We start from the raw sequence: 16,958 nt of genomic DNA on the forward strand, positions 1-16,958 counted from the left end.
TTGCCACAGATGTTGGCAGTGAGCCAAGTCAAAGTAAACAGTCTGTGTACTCAGACCCTAGAACAAGGAGGTATGAGAGAACTTGCCTAGACTAACTGCTTTTGCAGAATGGACTGTTTGAGTGCATTTTGACATACATAGTCGGTCGGTCTGTTGAAATGGAATGTGTCATGCTAACTTATAAAACTGACAACTCCTGTGTTTGAATGTGGCTTACAACAATAGCATGGCAATGTTGTTGTTGGTTTCTTTTTGTGAGGAGAAATCAGAAACACAACAGTACAGTGTAGTTATGGCATTTTTGGAAGTATTGTCCAATGTACAACTATAAATGTACACATGTATGTTGTACACTTGTAGGCCTATACAATGTATAGGCCTACAAATGTACCATAGTACATAATGACATGCATGCACATTTCATGCTTGTTGCACCTAAATCAGTGGGTCCTTTGTACATAACAGTAAAAGCATGAGATACATTGTACAAGCATGTACATCTACATTAAATTTATTCATCATGTGTGCTTGCATTTAAGTTTACTGTGACAGGGAAATAATGGGAGTGCAAGGAGAGGGGACATTTTAGTTTGTGAAAATATTCTGGCATGAAAATATTTGTATTGAAATTATGCAGATTTTATTCATGATGAATCTAACTGACAATATCAATGGAATCCAGGAATGCATATCTTTCTAATTTATTTTGTTGGATTAAATCAAAATTGAATGAGATGACGTAAGTGTTTACCGGTATTTGAACATTTATAGACAGACCCTTCATTTTTAACATTTCAATGTACTGTAAAAGTGAAAATGTTCACAGTGTGGAAATTTGCAAGCATTTCACGCAACCAGAAGCTATCGCGAAAAAAAGCACAAGAATATTTTTGTACACTATAATCCAGTTGTTTTGTGTCTGGATTCTGCGGAATTAAAAACATTCAAAATTAATCTAAGTACCCTGCTGGGTGCGAAAAATTTGTCACTCAAAAATATTCACTTTTACATTATGATGGTGGTTGTTATCACTGAATGCTTCATCTTGCAAAATTTCATGAAGAAAATGTAATACTGAAAGCTCACTAGGCCTATGTGTTTATTTTCATTATGCTGTGATAAGAATGTGTACAGTGGAAAATTCTGCTGCCAAGATATTTATAGAATACCACTGCCAACTGACTATCACTCTTTCATCTCTGTGAGAGTGTTTACACACAGTACATAAAGATAAAAATATGTACATGTTGGGGAGTGGTCTAGTTGGAGATGTTGGCAGTGAGCCAAGCCAGATTCCAACCTGTGCCCTGTTTGGGTGAAATGGCGTGAACATAGTCTGTGTGCTCAGACCCAAGATAAATTGCTGTAGCAGTGATAATTTTGAGTGCATTTTGACATTGGCAGTATGCATTGTACGGATCAGGTGAACTGTGAAGCATATATGAATGCTACAGTATTGTAAAAGTGATCATGAATGCTATTCACTCATGTTGCTTTTGCTCTTTACAGTACCATTTAACTTGAATTTGATATTGCATGTGTGTGATACGGAATCCTACATTTGTTGAGACTGAGAGGTTATGAAAGGGTGTCTTTAATGATTATTTTTTGTGTGTGCATGTTATTTGATGTGATGCATAGGATATGTTGGACATGATTTCCTTTAAGCAATCCATGATCATTAGTCAAGCTCATCGAGCTTGCTACAAAATGTACATTACAAGTCATTATTGGTGTGACTTCTGAGAAGCAACAAGGTCTATGTGCACAAAAATCATATTGATTGTTTGCTTTTTATAGGGCCTACTGTATCTACCACATGTGTATTAAAAGGGAATTAAAAAGCAAAGAATCTTGAAAATGATCTCTTCTTTGATTACCATCCCGGGTAACACTTTTTAAGAAAAAAAAAATTAACATTATTCATGGTTAACAAAGGTCTCGTAGTTAACAAGGATGAACTGGCATTAGGATTGTTATCACTAATCGCTATCAAAAATTTTGCCACCATGACAGCAGTGTGAAATTGCATCCTAAAGTATAAACACAGGTGCTATACATTGGGCTGTATGCAAGCTCGAGCAATTGCTTAAATCCATTATATTATACATTTAGAACCTCATGCTTGTGTTAAACACTTTTGCTTGCCCCTACACAAGCAAACGTTGCCCTTACAACAATCACGGAGCATTTAAAAGCAAAAGCTCAAGTTCATTTTACAGAGCTTGAAAAAAGCGATTAAGTAATTGCTAGCAAGAATACATGTAAGCAAAAGGTCCATTATCATTATGCATACATTTTTAAGCAAATGCTCTGTCTCAAAGCCATCACTTGTGGGCAGCAAGCAATTGCTTATTTAATGGATTCAAGCAAAAGACTAGCACAAGCAATTGCTACTTTTCTATACATTCATTTGTACGGCCCAATGCTGCAACCCCAGGGTATGATGGTACCCCCAGTCACTGCATGCGGAGTCATGGGTTGCAGATCTTCTAGTATGAATTAGTTGAATTTAAACTACATTGTACAAGTATGCTCAAAGAGTAATGTCAGTGAAGTTTTTAAAAAGCTCAAAGGACTGAATTTTTACTGAAATAAGTGTTACTCCATATTTCTATTGCTTCTATACATAAGCAAATTCTCAAATATCATGCATTCATTTCTTGAAGTACATTTATAGATAATTGTGGCAAGTCATTCTCACCTGCACGATAATTTTGACACCATGAAGACCTACAATGTATATTTTGAGACTTCCAATGAAGTTGAAAGTTTAGCTAAATGTTCACCTTGAACATGTGTGTTCTATATAAGTAATATTGTGTGGCACATGATAATCTGCACAATTATTATTGCTCTGATGCTGTCCCTGGTCTAATTCCTACAGTGCAGATTATACAGGTGTTTTTTTTTCTTTAATACCATATAGTTCTCTAGACTGTTTAACTGTAAAGACAAAAATTAATGTTAGAAATGCTGCCCTTACAAGTTTTCTTTTCTTTTGTTTTCTCTCTCTCTGCCTCAACTTGAACGCAAATGAATGCCTCTGATAGTGGTATTGAATACTAAAGATATCATAATGTGTCATGCAGTGATAGTGGTGTACCACATTATCCACTTTGGTCGTGATGAAGTTAAAAAGTGTAAAAATGGGGGGGGGGGGTGTAAAAGGCAGACAAAGGCACTCTAATCTTTGTGAGATGTCTATGCCAGTCCACCGTACACCAAAGTTCATGCCACTAACAGCAAGAATGAAATCACGTGTGTGTGAATCTTCAGGGTCTAAATGGATAGACTACTATGCTGATCCAGGGCAGGGCAAAAAAAATAAAAAATAATGAATAACAGGCACCTGCTTGGAAAATCCAGCACGTTACACCAGCACGTTGCAGAGAGACTGCTCTTGTGCAAATCCAGTGTACTGTATTTAGAATTCTCCTGCATATTAGTCTGGCTTCAAGACTGTCTGCTCTTACTCAATTTCCTTTCCAGAATATTAGCACCCTCTAACAACAAAGAAGTAGCAGGTTCTCTTTGCCTTCGGCAAAGACAGTGACTAAATTATGAAATTGCATACCTTGTAGTGTGTAAAATTACACATTCTTCAAACTGTGACTACCTTGCTAATTTTCTATGAGAATAACAGTTTGAAGTTTTTAAGATGAGATGGAAAGAGGTGATGCAAGTACTTGAAGACTATAATTGGTTTACTCATGTTTACGGTTTTTATGTTCTTTGATTGTAGATCTTTATTCAAATAGAGAAAACTCACTTCAAAGATCAGGTTGCTCAGTGTTTTAGAATGCTTGAAATTACAACAAAAAGATGTGACTCAGAATCAGATGTCCTTTCAATACTGTGTACATGCATTTTTTTTTACATATCTGATTCATGTTATTATTCATATTGCAGTGTTTTGGAGTTCTTAATGAAAGTTCAAGGACAATTGCAAACCATGCTGCAGTAAGGTAGATGTATTACAATATGTTTGATGAAGATAAAAAGAGTGTAACTCACATTGTATAAAAAGACACTTTGTGAACATTGCCTTGTCTCGCACTTACAGGTTCTTATTAGAGTGCCTGGAAGATCTTGATTCAAGTCTGAGAAGACTCAACTCCAGGCTGTTTCTGGTGCGGGGTCAGCCTGCAGATGTGTTGCCAAGGCTTTTCAAGGTGAGCAAAGTGTGGCTGAGCTGTGTAGAGGCAGCCACCTCCTTGCTAGAGGTATCATTGTATATTTTACTTACCGGTAATGGCGGTATAGCGTTTATTTGTTTGTTTGTTTGTTTGTTTGTTTGTTTGTTTGTTTGTTTGTTTTGTTTCAACTTTGAAGGGTGCCAGTGACATTATTCTGTCCCATTGCTCCATAACATCCCTGTACATCCCTCATTAATTGCATGAGATACAAATGTAAAAGTGGAAATTTTCACGCATTTTGCGTAAGAAGAAGCTTGCGTGAAAAATAAAAGCACACTAATATTTTTGCATGCTATATGTTCCAGTAATTAATGTCCTGATTCCGCAGAATTAAAAACATGCAAAGCTCGTGTCTTACCCAGCTGAGTGTGGAAAATCACTCTTGCGATAATCTCCACTTTTACAGTAGTAGGGCCTACAGTGTAGGTAATACAGTATCTTTTTTTGAAGGATAGAAATAGGTACTAAGTGTCATGAACAAATGAATATTGATTATTGTTGTAGTACAATGGTGTTACATTATGTGCAATGTACATGATGTGCACATAGCCACATCCATGACCCATGAACTTTGGGAGTTCATTCATACTCACCTTGAAAGCAAATGTCATGTCCTTTCACAGTCATACCTTCAGCCATCCATTCAGAGCACTGTGCTCTCTTCAATCTTACTTGCTACCCATTTGTGCATTGTACTCTGGATATCAGCTCAGTGGCAAGCATCTTGTCCTTTCTTATTCCTATCCTTCAGAGTCCATTATGTTTGGAACTTCTTTATGTGTCTATCCATGTGTTTTGATTCTTTATTGCCATGTTTATTGCCGAATGGATCTAAAAACCTGGACCTTCACCTGCTTCTCAGCTCAATTCTTTCCATAGTCTCTTTGTCAAGTTTTATTTTTTTACTATGAATTCAATGAAAATGTCAATGTTTTCGTATTTAGAAAATGCCAAGACTGTTGAGGAAGCTTGCTCAAGGTGAATTGCCACTTTACGTCCATGTTGACCTACAATAAATAGATTGAGTGAAATCAAAGAGACTGAACATTTTTTAATGAAAATAAAAGAGTGAATGTCCGTAAAAGTGTCACATGCATTTGCAAAGGATCAAGTGATATTAGTAACAGTTACACGTAAATCAAATGAAGTGATGTCATCTTCTCTCAGACTCCCTCTAATTGTCGTCTAGATTTATTTACATCACTTTCTTCTTATACAGTTATTGTAGCATAGTACTTATAAAGCAACTACTACCCAAAGGGGGATGAGTTGTAGTTAATAGTGAATAATCAGCTACAGTCTGTATGTCCATAATATTTTTGTTTTGAAACCATGCAAGAGGAAAAATGTTAATAGCTTGACCTTGTTGAAATTCTGTAACATTCTTATCATGTGTGTTTTTGAAGAAAAGACAACAAAATTTTGATTTTTTTTTCTTCGTTAATAATGTGCTGTTTGTCAAAGTCACCTTGATCATGGAATGGAATTTTATGTCAAACTCTGCAGAGTGAAAGAAACTTCAGAGCTGCCTCACTTTATTATGAAAACTAGATATATCGCTACGGCTACTGATATGCCTCCGCCATAATGCATGGTTCTCCTAATAGGTCTATAGTACAATGTCTTGACAATGTGTGATGACAGTTTCACACAATTGGCAAAATATTAAAATGACAGGTTTGACACAAATGTGCTGAATGTTCACTTTTTCTAGAACTAGGTTCAATTGGATGAATGATTAAAATGTCAGAGTGCAGGTATTTGGGGAACTGATGATTTTTACTTGACTTTTGACCCTTTTATAAGTCTATGCATTGAGTAATTTTCAAGGTATTGAGAAAAAGCATAATTTCAGTATCAAATGGGAAAATAGCATTATCTAAACCTGGCCTTTGACCTTTGACCTCACAGTTCCAAAGAGAATCACTGTTAGGTTGAACATGCATAAATATGTAAGTTTCATGACGATACCTTGAGTTACTTTCGAGATATGGAGGAAAAAGTGCAATTTAGCACTTTCACTTGACCTTTTACCTTTTGACCTTTGACCTTTTGGCAAGAAACTTCCCCAAAAATATATATTGGGTAATACATGCCATACATCAAGTTTGAAAAAAAAAAAAACCCTTCAGGCATATTGCATTTTAAGGAAAGTAGTGATATTTTGAGGAGTTGACCTTGACCTTTGACCCCCTGACCTTTGACCCATAACCCCAACTTCCTTAGATAATCACTGCCCATTGGTACAAGCATATATACTAAGTTCCATGAAGATACCTTGAACCATTTGCGAGATATGGAGAAAAACATGAAATTTCAAATTTTTTTTCACAAAATAACTTGTGACCTTTGACCTTTGACCCTGTGACCTTAAAATCCACACAAAGTATCATCCCCCAAGGATATAGCCTCATACCAAGTTTGATGTAAAACCACCACACGGTTCTTGAGATATCAACAAAAACAAAACGGGACGTACGGACGTACAGACGGACGGACGGACGACCCGAAAACATAATGCCTCCGGCCACTTCGTTGCGGAGGCATAAAAATATATATCTATATGAAATGCCTTCATTTTCTATTAACCCATTGAGGATGGTTTGATTTTGCTACAACACGCATTTCCCATAGACGCTTGCCTAAGTATACTCGGGACTTGTTTTCAACAGGTTAAAAAGTGTTGACCAGACTTTGGTGATAATTTTGCTGTAAAATACTTTTTTTTTCCCAAACGCAGACTCCCCCATAATGTTGTGACATACTGTAAAACAAGAAATTTTCGCGTGCATTTTAATTTCGCGAATTTTGCGAGTGCCAAAATTCGCGAAATTAAAATGCATGCGAAAGCTTTTGTCTACACTACATGCATTGAATGCCAGTAGCAATTCGCAAAAATTTCATGCCACGAAAAAGGCTGTCGGCTCCAATTCGCGAAAATTTCATGCCGCGAATATATCATGTTTTACAGTATTCTATCTGAATCTTGTTCCTGCTGTAGGAATGGAAAGTTACGTTACTGTCATTTGAAGAGGACTCAGAGCCTTATGGAAGGACCAGGGACCAGGCGATCAGTACCCTTGCTCAGGAAGCAGGGGTCAAGGTTATCAGCAAAGTCTCACATACGCTGTATGACCCCCAAGAGTAAGTACAATTGAGAATGGTGCCCTGACTTCTCATGCTTATGATGGGGCATTCATTTGTTATGTTTGCTCGTTTGTCGTTCTTTTGTATTATATTTGCTTCTGAGAGTCTTTTTATTATGCAGTACAAATCTTTGTGCATACTATAGGGCTTGACACTAATCTTTCTGTCCGGTGGCCTGTTTGGGCCACTAAAGTCTTTACATCTGAAATTTTTGTGGCTCGAAAAAGATATGTAGTAGCCCCAAATAAAAATGAAAGTACCAGTCCATTTTGAAACCTAGTTGCCAAACTGACAAATGCCTTTCTGGTCAGTCTAGTGATATCCTTGTTCACTTTTACATTCACATATTGCCAGTCTCCCCCTTTTCTTTTCTCTGCTCCTTTGTATCTCTCTTTTGCTCTCCCTTTCTTTTAATACCACTTTTTGTGTTACATCTGCTGCTTGTGCTGTTCCCATCTGATAATTGTCCCTCCCCTCAACTCATATTCATGATAATTTTTGTTCATCAGACAACTACTGACCATTCTATCCATGTGTCTCTCTGTCCCCCTGTCTGTCTGACCCACCCCCCCCCCCCCCCACCCAATAGGATACTGGCCCTCAACAACAATGAGCCCCCTTTGACGTACAAGCGTTTCCAGGATATCATCTCGATGATGGGCATCCCAGTGTATCCAGTGGAGGCCATTGAGGCTGAAGATGTTGAGGGACTCAACACTTACATTGAACCCAACCATGATGACAAATATGGCATCCCCACACTGGAGGAATTAGGTGAGTGCCACAAGCCTTCTTGAACTGAAGACCTTTTAGAGAAATAAGGGTCCTTACCTGTGGAGAAGTGAGGGTTCTGAGACCATACCTCAAAGTTTAAAAAAAAAAAAAAAATTGCTGCTCCCTCTTGTGGTCATATATCACTAGCTGATAAAATAAATTTTAAATTGACTCAAGGGGGGGGGGGGGGAGCAACAAATTTGGTGTCAATTTTTTTGGTCTCTGGGGTGTGGTTGCTGCGCTTCTTGAGGGATTCCACTAGAATTATTCTATGGCTTTAATACGTTTGTATCGTGAGTTGTTATATGACATGTCTTAACTTGCCTTTTCAGGGGTGTTATTATACAAGCTTGCTTTTCTAAGACCCCTCCACTTTACATCTATAATGCTTCTACATGCATTGTCAATTTATTTTCAATTATTCTGCAAATTGTTTTAATCGCATATATTCAACAATGCATTCCTTGTTACATATTATTGTTCTTATGTAATTTTTGTATTGTGGAAACTTTGAATAAACTTGAAACTTGAAACTTGAAATAGAAAATAACAGATCTATCATTTTTCCAACTGAATTTTTCCATGTCTAATTTGACAACATCTTTAATTGCATTACCCCTGTATATAATATATGAACTTCTCTGTTTTTGTGGGTGGGAATTTATCTTTATTTACAAAGGTCACTCCAAATGCAATCATTTGCCACTGAACTGGCATGCCACTAATGAGAAAAGACTTGGTTAGCACGCCGGGGCAAGTTTTCCCGGGAGGATTGAGCTTTGGTCATGTAAACATGTGTTCTAAATTATTAATTTCTGCATGAAATATCAAACAGCAAGAAAGCAGAATCAAAGCAACCTTCATTGTGTCAGAAGAAGCTGGTGAGGATGTATCAAATACAGTTAACTCTGTGTGACATGAGTTTATCAGAACAGGAGAATAAATATTAGCTTTGACTCAGGCATCAGATTCGACTTTCACACTCTTCATACTTCTGTGGAGATTTTTTTTTTTTTGTCACTCTAGGTGGAAATTGACTTGTGCAAATCCAACTAGCTTAGAGTTGCAAGTTGTTCTATCCCCAATCGGTGATTCGTTTCAATTTAAAGAGGTAAACATGGCTATACTGGACAACATTTTCATTGATTCTTCTGCAGGTTTTGAGATGGATGATGTCCCCCCACCAATGTGGATTGGTGGAGAAACGGAAGCTAGGCAACGCCTAGACAGACACTTAGAGAGAAAGGTAGGATTTGTCTTGACTGTGCCATATTCAAACCGTTGAAAATTTGTTCATTATTTGATTTCACATGTATGGAAAGCCATATTCATATGTTTGAATATTGAAAAGACAGATATTTATAGCATTTACCTTTTCAAGTATATCATAGAAATCTCAGTTTAATGTTTTATAATCCATGTCTGTGATTGCCATCGGCCATCTGCATTTAGGGAAAATAAAGTAATGTAACTTATAAGTGATCTGAAAAGATTAAGAAAGCTGCAAACCCCATCAAGGCTGTCCTATTACAGCTGAAATTGTAAAAGTACTTATTGCTTTTCAGCTAGTTTCTTCAGAACAGAACAGTAATTAGAAGAGAATGGCCTGAATTTCAACTTAAATGCACATGAGTAATGCTACCATGTTCCCAGCGGCCATGGCAGTCTTGTTTACCTGAAATTTAGTGCGCCGTGGGTAGATGGGATATTCTGCTCCCCCCCCCCCCCCCCTTATTTTTTTAGTCTTGTTTGTTCCGGTCCTTGCTCAGGTGAACATACAGCTGTCAGATATCATTCTCATGGCATCTTGTCAGACCAGACTACACAATATTCGCTGTTGCATCCCATGATGAACCACCTCCAAGTTTTGTTGTGGCCTGTTATGTGCCACCACACTTTGTTGCATCTACTCAGTTTCATTACCGCCTACAAGGTTTCTCATTAGCAGTGGGACTGCAATGGCAAATTTTTGGATGGTTTAAAGATCTGACATGGTATCCACAGCAATCCTGGCATGTCATGTTTGCCCATCCTGTCCCAACTGTCCCAACGCGTTGCATCATGTCTATCCCGTCCATCCACGTATGGTGGCCTGAAACGTGACTGCCGTGTCCGCCAGGAACATGTTGTAAACGCAATGCAGCACAACAGTTTCCTTGTTTGCCCTCCTTCCCCCCACCCCCACCCCACCCCCTCAATATGGTTTGCAAGTAATTGATTTTCAAAGTTGATGTACACATGCAGTGTAACTCCTCAGGCATTTAGGATAATTTTTCACAAACATGAGCAGTTTGTAATTCTCACACTGAGTCCAGGGAAGGATGTTGAGGCTTGGATGGTCTGATAACATGTGTGCTTGTATTTTGGACCACAGCATGTTTGTGTGGTGCACCCACCAGACAGCTGAGTAAATATTTAAACCACAGATTGTTCATAAAAGCTTGAGTCCCAACATCATCAGTTATGCATTGCAATAAACAATACATGTATTTCCATCCATCCCCCCCCCCCCCCCCCGGTATATTAAGTCAATCATATAAACAAAAAGAGTATTATTACAGTTTTGGCCGTCAAATTATTATTTGAATTAAAGACATTTCTCCCCTGTCAATTTGTGATTGATTGTGATTGCAATTAATCAATTTGACTGAGATTGCAATTAATCAATTTAAGCAGGTATAGCAGGGATACTTTAGATAAGAAATGTGTTGATAACAACAAGGGGTGGAAGAAATCACCTCCCTGGTAGCAAGTGCATGAATACATGATATCTATTCTAATAACCACCTAGACAACATCATAACATGCTGTGGCTGCTTTCCCTTGTTTCATCCCTGCAGGCCTGGGTGGCAAACTTTGAGCGCCCTCGAATGTCACCAGCATCGCTGATGGCCAGTCCTGCTGGACTCAGTCCCTACCTCCGCTTTGGATGCCTCTCACCCCGCACCTTCTACTGGAAACTCACAGAGCTTTACCAGAAGGTGGGTGTACTGAAGTCTTAGGGCCTATTGCTCAAGTATTTCTTCTTCAGTAACTCTGACTTTTTATGGGCTGCTTGTTCCATTTATGGAAATCATGTAATTAGGGTCAGTAAAGATAAAAACTTAAAACTATTGGGTAAAACATTTTGCCATTGAACAACATTCCATTCATGCTCAAAGTTGATGCATAGCTGCCATATCAAAGTGCTACTTCAGATTCAGTGCAAGTAATAATCATCATGAACATTCAAAGGAGAGAGAAAAGACAAAATCCATGGAATTCCTTAGCCTTGGGAAAACCTGGAGGCAGTGTGATACAGGTAGTTATGGATGCAAAACTATAGTAACATTAACTTTCACATACAGAACTACAGTGTAGAAAAGCACTCTGAGAGCGCAGACCTCCGCCAAGCGTGCAGCTCATTTTCACCACTGATCTTGTTCTTCCATAGAGATATCAGTGATTTCCACCCATACGTACTTAAAGCATTGTGTGCTGAAAGTCGCCGATTTCCCAATATCGAAGCCTTTGTTACGTCATAGACCGTCAGCTGCACGGCGTGCCTCGCCCTAGCAGAAACTAGAGCATGCACTTTGGTGCGTGCATGCAAACCTCAAATATGAGATATCAGTGATTTCCACCCATACGTACTTAAAGCATTGTGTGCTGAAAGTTGCCCGATTTCCCAATATAGAAACCTTTGTTATGTCATAAACCCTCAGCTGCACGGCGCGCCTCGCCCTAGCATAAACTAGAGCCCGCACTTTAGTGCGCGCATGCAAACCTCAAATACGCGTAGCCTGAACTCCCAAGTTCAATGACCCTACCTACCAAAATATCAAAAATCCTTCATAAATTCCCCCAAAATTCTTGGATCACTACCAAAAGTTAATCGTTTGTTACTTGTGTCATTCTCAATCCCATTCCATTAACTACTTTTTGAGTTATTTTGCACATGGACAAACAAACTAACTAACTAACTAACGAGCAAACAAACAGACCAACGGTAATGAAAACATAACCTCCTCCCATGGCGGAGGCAATAGTACCATGGCAGTGGCATAGCCCCAGCAATGTATTTTTTTATCAAATTTTTTGTCCTTTCTTTTGGAGGGCTGCACATCTGTCATTCTTGGCAGTCCAAGGAAATATAAGTGCTCTCTTACCAAGTCAAATCTCAGAAGCATCAGCCTTTTCTGTGTGAATTGAAAACAGTATGTCAATTGTTAGACTTTACCCCTGCCGGTCCCTGCATTCTCTCACCAGTGAATGCTGCTGTAAAGATTACCCCTAGTTTGAATATGGTATCATGATATCAAAGGACATACTTATCATATTTGAGCATACCGTAGAAGGTAGACAGAAATACAGATAAATATATCTGTTAACATGGTGTTAAAGTATTTCCATAGTATTCAATTCTTTTGTTTTACTGGGGTAATTCTGTTTTTATTGTTGTTGTTCTTGTTCATTACCAGTATAAAGAAGAAAGAAGAATGTGAAATACTGTGATGTATGAAAGTACCATCGGAAATCATTTCGTGCATTATAATCCAGAAATTCTTAGTGCGCAGAGTATTTGGGAGATTAGATCTGTCTCATCTGCATCTATGAATTACGCCCAAACCAAGATAAAAAATTCCTCTCATATGAGCTCCTGAAATAGAGCAGATATTTGCATGACGTGGACACAGAAAGAGTGAATTTCCCCGCTCACTAGACAGATCAGTTCTGATGCTGTGATATAAATAGCATGCATTTCCCTGTGGGTTAGACAGGACGTGTGTTGTTTACGGTATACCAGTGTCATGAATATAGATGCTAGCTGATACACTCAGGTTGTTGGGTTATTGTCTTGTTTATGACGAAGAAATTTGTAAAGGTTAGAGTTGGTGGGGTAGGTAGAGAGGCAGAAAGGGTCAGTTGTGCATTATTCCACACTTTGACCTTTTGACGGTGATACAATTGTTCTCTGTTGTCTGTCCTTTTTGGCAAAATAGGGGGTGGATGACATTGTTGTTGTTTTAAGATTAGAATCAAATGCATCAGAGATCAACAATTGGTGAGTGTTTTTTGTTGAGATAACATTGGGGTTTTTTTAAAGATAGGTTCTGGCATTTGTTAGGTGTAAAGTATCATAATCACATTACAATACATTTCCTAAGTTTCATGTAGTTTTACACACTGTAACATTCTTTGCCCTTTGTTGGATGTAGAGTGGGTGTATCATTAGAGTGCTGTTCATGTGTAATGTGTATCTCTATTTACAGTCAGTCATTTTATAACCGCTTGGTTTTATTTGGACTGTAATTTTCTGAATTGCAGGAGTTGCTCTGGACTGACTCGGTCTGCCAAGTCAATCCAGACTTACAGATCTATGTGATTCTTGTATCATGCGTTTGCACCATCCCCATATTTTAGGCTTGTATTGCAGAAATGATGTCTCACATTTTCTGTGTATTGCTGTCATGATTCTACAGGTCCCAGGCTATAGTGTGCAATTGTGAATATTAGCAAGACTAGATATCCTTAGAGGAAACTTCGAGAGTAGGCCAATCAAGTTTTTCACTGCTGCTTAGAACTACATCTGCAGATGAATGACTATAGAGACTAAAACAATTACTGAAATACTGAATAGTCTGCCGTAAGATGAGTGTAGGCAAAATGCGGCATTGAGGTTTCATCTCTACTATTGATGAGAAAGCAGAAAAGTATATATGGGAGGAAGCTGTATGCTCTGCTGCAAGACCATGTGATCAGAAGTTAAGATAAAATGGAAAGGAAAAGAAAAAGTTGAGAGGAAAACCTAACCCTATCAGGGAATGACACAACCAGGACTTCCTGAGCTGTTCTTTGACAGATTGCGGAGCAGGTCCAGCCAGCTCATAAATCATAGGTCCTCTCAGTAAGCCTGGGGATAGTATGCCCTGGGACACATGAGTCGTCCAGTCACACACACACACACACACATTGCCCTTCTCTTCTTCTAGTTCTAACATGTGACAACTTGCCAGTCTTGGCTTGAGCACAGCCAGCTAGATTTGTGTGATTGGTCAGGTGAACAGGCAGTCTGTCTGCTGCAAAAAAAAAAATGTTGTAAATCAAACTATACTCTTAGTTTTCAGGGATGTATAGATGTGCAAGACATATTTTTCTTTTAATGTCCGGCAATGCATTGCCATGGGAACAGCATGTCTTAAATAAAAATCCTGCAATTTTGGATTGAGCTAAGTCCCTCAGTTCTATAGCATTTCACTTCAAATTTGGCACATGAGACTGATAGAATTTATAAAATGCAAATCACATCTTTTTTCAATGCTGAACATTGTGTTGCCAGGGTAACAGCATTTTCTTTATTAAAAAACAAAAATCATGCAAAAATATTGTTGATTTAAATCAAAAGGCTTGCTCCCTTTTCTGACCTTTTGACTTGAGATTTGGCACATGTGACCAATACACTGTAAATCTTAGATGTGCAAATGTAATTTTGAGCAATACATTACCCTGCTTGGAGAGGCTATTTAACCCCTCTGAGGATGAGTCCCAAGTATACTTGGGCAAGTAGCGGGCAAGTGTCTATGGGAAATGCGTGTTGTAGCAAAATCAGTCAGTCCATCCTCAATGGGTTAAGGGAATGAAACAGGTGGACTTACACATATATTTTGTAGGTAATCATTGTTTGCTAGTGGGTAATTGTCTTTCTGCCAGCTGCACTGACAGGAAGACAGTAGCCTCAGTATGTTTAATAGTATAACGCTAATCTGGCATGTGTGGTCACTAACCACAGACAAATTCTGTGGCTTGCATTACTATGGCAGTCTAACCCCCTGTTTAGAGGCAAGCCAGTTTATAGTAGACGGCGAGTTGTTACAATATTGGGGTGTTCTTGAAATTTTCTGTAGATTTTGATTTTTTTGTGCTATTTCCCCTATTTTGGGGGTGCCGAACACGAATCCACCTGTTGCCATTTTTCTAACTGACATCTTCAGCCGTTGCTATGGCAACAAATTATTTTCTTTAAAAGAACATGTATTCTTCATTAAACATCATAAAAACATGCTGTAAGCACAAAAGAACATGTATTCTTCATTAAACATCATAAAAACATGCTGTACGCACAAAATAAGTCAATATAGACATCTCTTTGATCAAATTAAAAATCACAATTCGTATAATGCCATGGTTACCTCATGGCAACGATGGTTGCCAATGTAGTAACTATTCCTAAAGAAAATGAATATTTTCTTGAAAAAGCAAGAAAATATGACAAAATCGAGTGAAATATTGATTACTAACTACTATCATGATTATCAGCTTTTTTTTTCCACTGTGTTCATTTCACTTCTTTTTCATTGCTATAGCAACAACATGACAAAATCTGCCTTTTAAAGAAAAAATAGGTATTTCAATTAAAAGGAAAGTAGGAATGAAATAAATCGGTAGATAATACATTTCTGTAGTTAGATTTTTTGTGCTCTTTCCCTTTCTTTGGGAGTGCCATACACGAATCCACCTGTTGCCATATTTCTAAATATGCATTGTTCCCATAGTTTTGATTTGCATAAATTGGCAGATTTACATAGTTTACAAGAGAAAGCATTTTAACAATTTGCCTTACTCCATGCACTCAGATCCCGGAAGTATGGGACAATTGGCCAACATTTGTGCATTATACTAAGTAAATTTGGTCTCCATCATTGCTCTGTTGCCTGTCAGGAAGCTATTTGAGTTTTTTTTCTTCTTTTGAACACTTCTAAAAGTGGGAAATTTGGTTCATTGTTTCTCTCATCACAGAATTGTTTTAAGTATTTATGCCTCCGCCAACGAAGTGGCCGGAGGCACAATTTTTTCTGGTCGTCCGTCCGTCCGTCCCGTTTTGTTTTTGTCGATATCTCAAGAACCGTGTGGTGGTTTTACATCAAACTTGGTATGACTATGAGGGTATATCTTGGGGGGATGATACTTTGTTTGGATTTTAGGGTCACGGGGTCAAAGGTCACAGGTTATTCTGTGAAAAAAAAGGTTGAAATTTCATGTTTTTCTCCATATCTCGCAAATGGTTCAAAGTATCTTCATGGAACTTAGTATATATGCATGTATCGATGGGCAGTGATTATCTAGGGAAGTTGGGGGTCATGGGTCAAAGGTCAGGGGGTCAAAGGTCAAGGTCAACACTTCAAAATATCACTACTTTCCTTATATTTATAAATGCAATGCCTGAAGGATTTTTTTTTAAACTTGATGTATGCATGTATTACCCAATGTATATTCTATGGGAAGTTTCTTGCCAAAAGGTCAAAGTTCAAAAGGTCAAAGGTCAAGTGAAAGTGCTAAATTGCACTTTTTCCTCCATATCTCGAAAGTAACTCAAGGTATCATCATGAAACTTACATATTTATGCATGTTCTACCTAACAGTGATTCTCTTTGGAACTGTGAGTTCAAAGGTCAAAGGCCAGGTTTAGATAATACTATTTTACCATTTGATACTGAAATTATATGTTTTCTCAATACCTTGAAAATTACTCAATGCATAAACTTATAAAAGGGTCCAAAAGTCAAGTAAAAATCATCAGTTCCCCAAATACCTGCAATCTGACGTTTTAATCATTCATCCAATTGAACCTAGTTCTAGGAAAGTGAACATTCAGCATATTTGTGTCAAACCTGTCATTTTAATATTTTGCCAGTTGCGTGAAACTGTCATCACACATTGTCAAGACATTGTACTATAGACCTATTAGGAGAACCATGCATTATGGCGGAGGCATACCAGTCGCCGCAACGACATTTCTAGTTTTTTAATTGGTGATCAAGAGATCATCTTCTTTTTTTCTGTTTGTATGTACACAGAGGC

At 38.0% G+C, this 16,958-nt stretch overlaps 1 protein-coding gene across 1 annotated transcript in view; it reads left to right on the forward strand.

Moving 5' to 3' along the window:
• LOC139726548 (cryptochrome-1-like) overlaps window positions 1–16,958 on the forward strand; it is a 38,342-nt gene that overhangs the window by 6,616 nt on the left and 14,768 nt on the right. The window contains exons 2-6 of the mRNA XM_071637537.1: window positions 4,067–4,175; window positions 7,201–7,343; window positions 7,936–8,120; window positions 9,278–9,366; window positions 10,961–11,101. Coding sequence (XP_071493638.1) covers window positions 4,067–4,175; window positions 7,201–7,343; window positions 7,936–8,120; window positions 9,278–9,366; window positions 10,961–11,101 — 667 coding nt within the window. The remainder of the gene's footprint in view (window positions 1–4,066; window positions 4,176–7,200; window positions 7,344–7,935; window positions 8,121–9,277; window positions 9,367–10,960; window positions 11,102–16,958) is intronic.

Source organism: Diadema antillarum, unplaced genomic scaffold (genome assembly GCF_040938485.1).
Source record: "Diadema antillarum isolate AM-2024a unplaced genomic scaffold, OU_Dant_1.0 seq00000089_RagTag, whole genome shotgun sequence".
In the NCBI taxonomy this organism is placed as follows: domain Eukaryota; kingdom Metazoa; phylum Echinodermata; class Echinoidea; order Diadematoida; family Diadematidae; genus Diadema; species Diadema antillarum.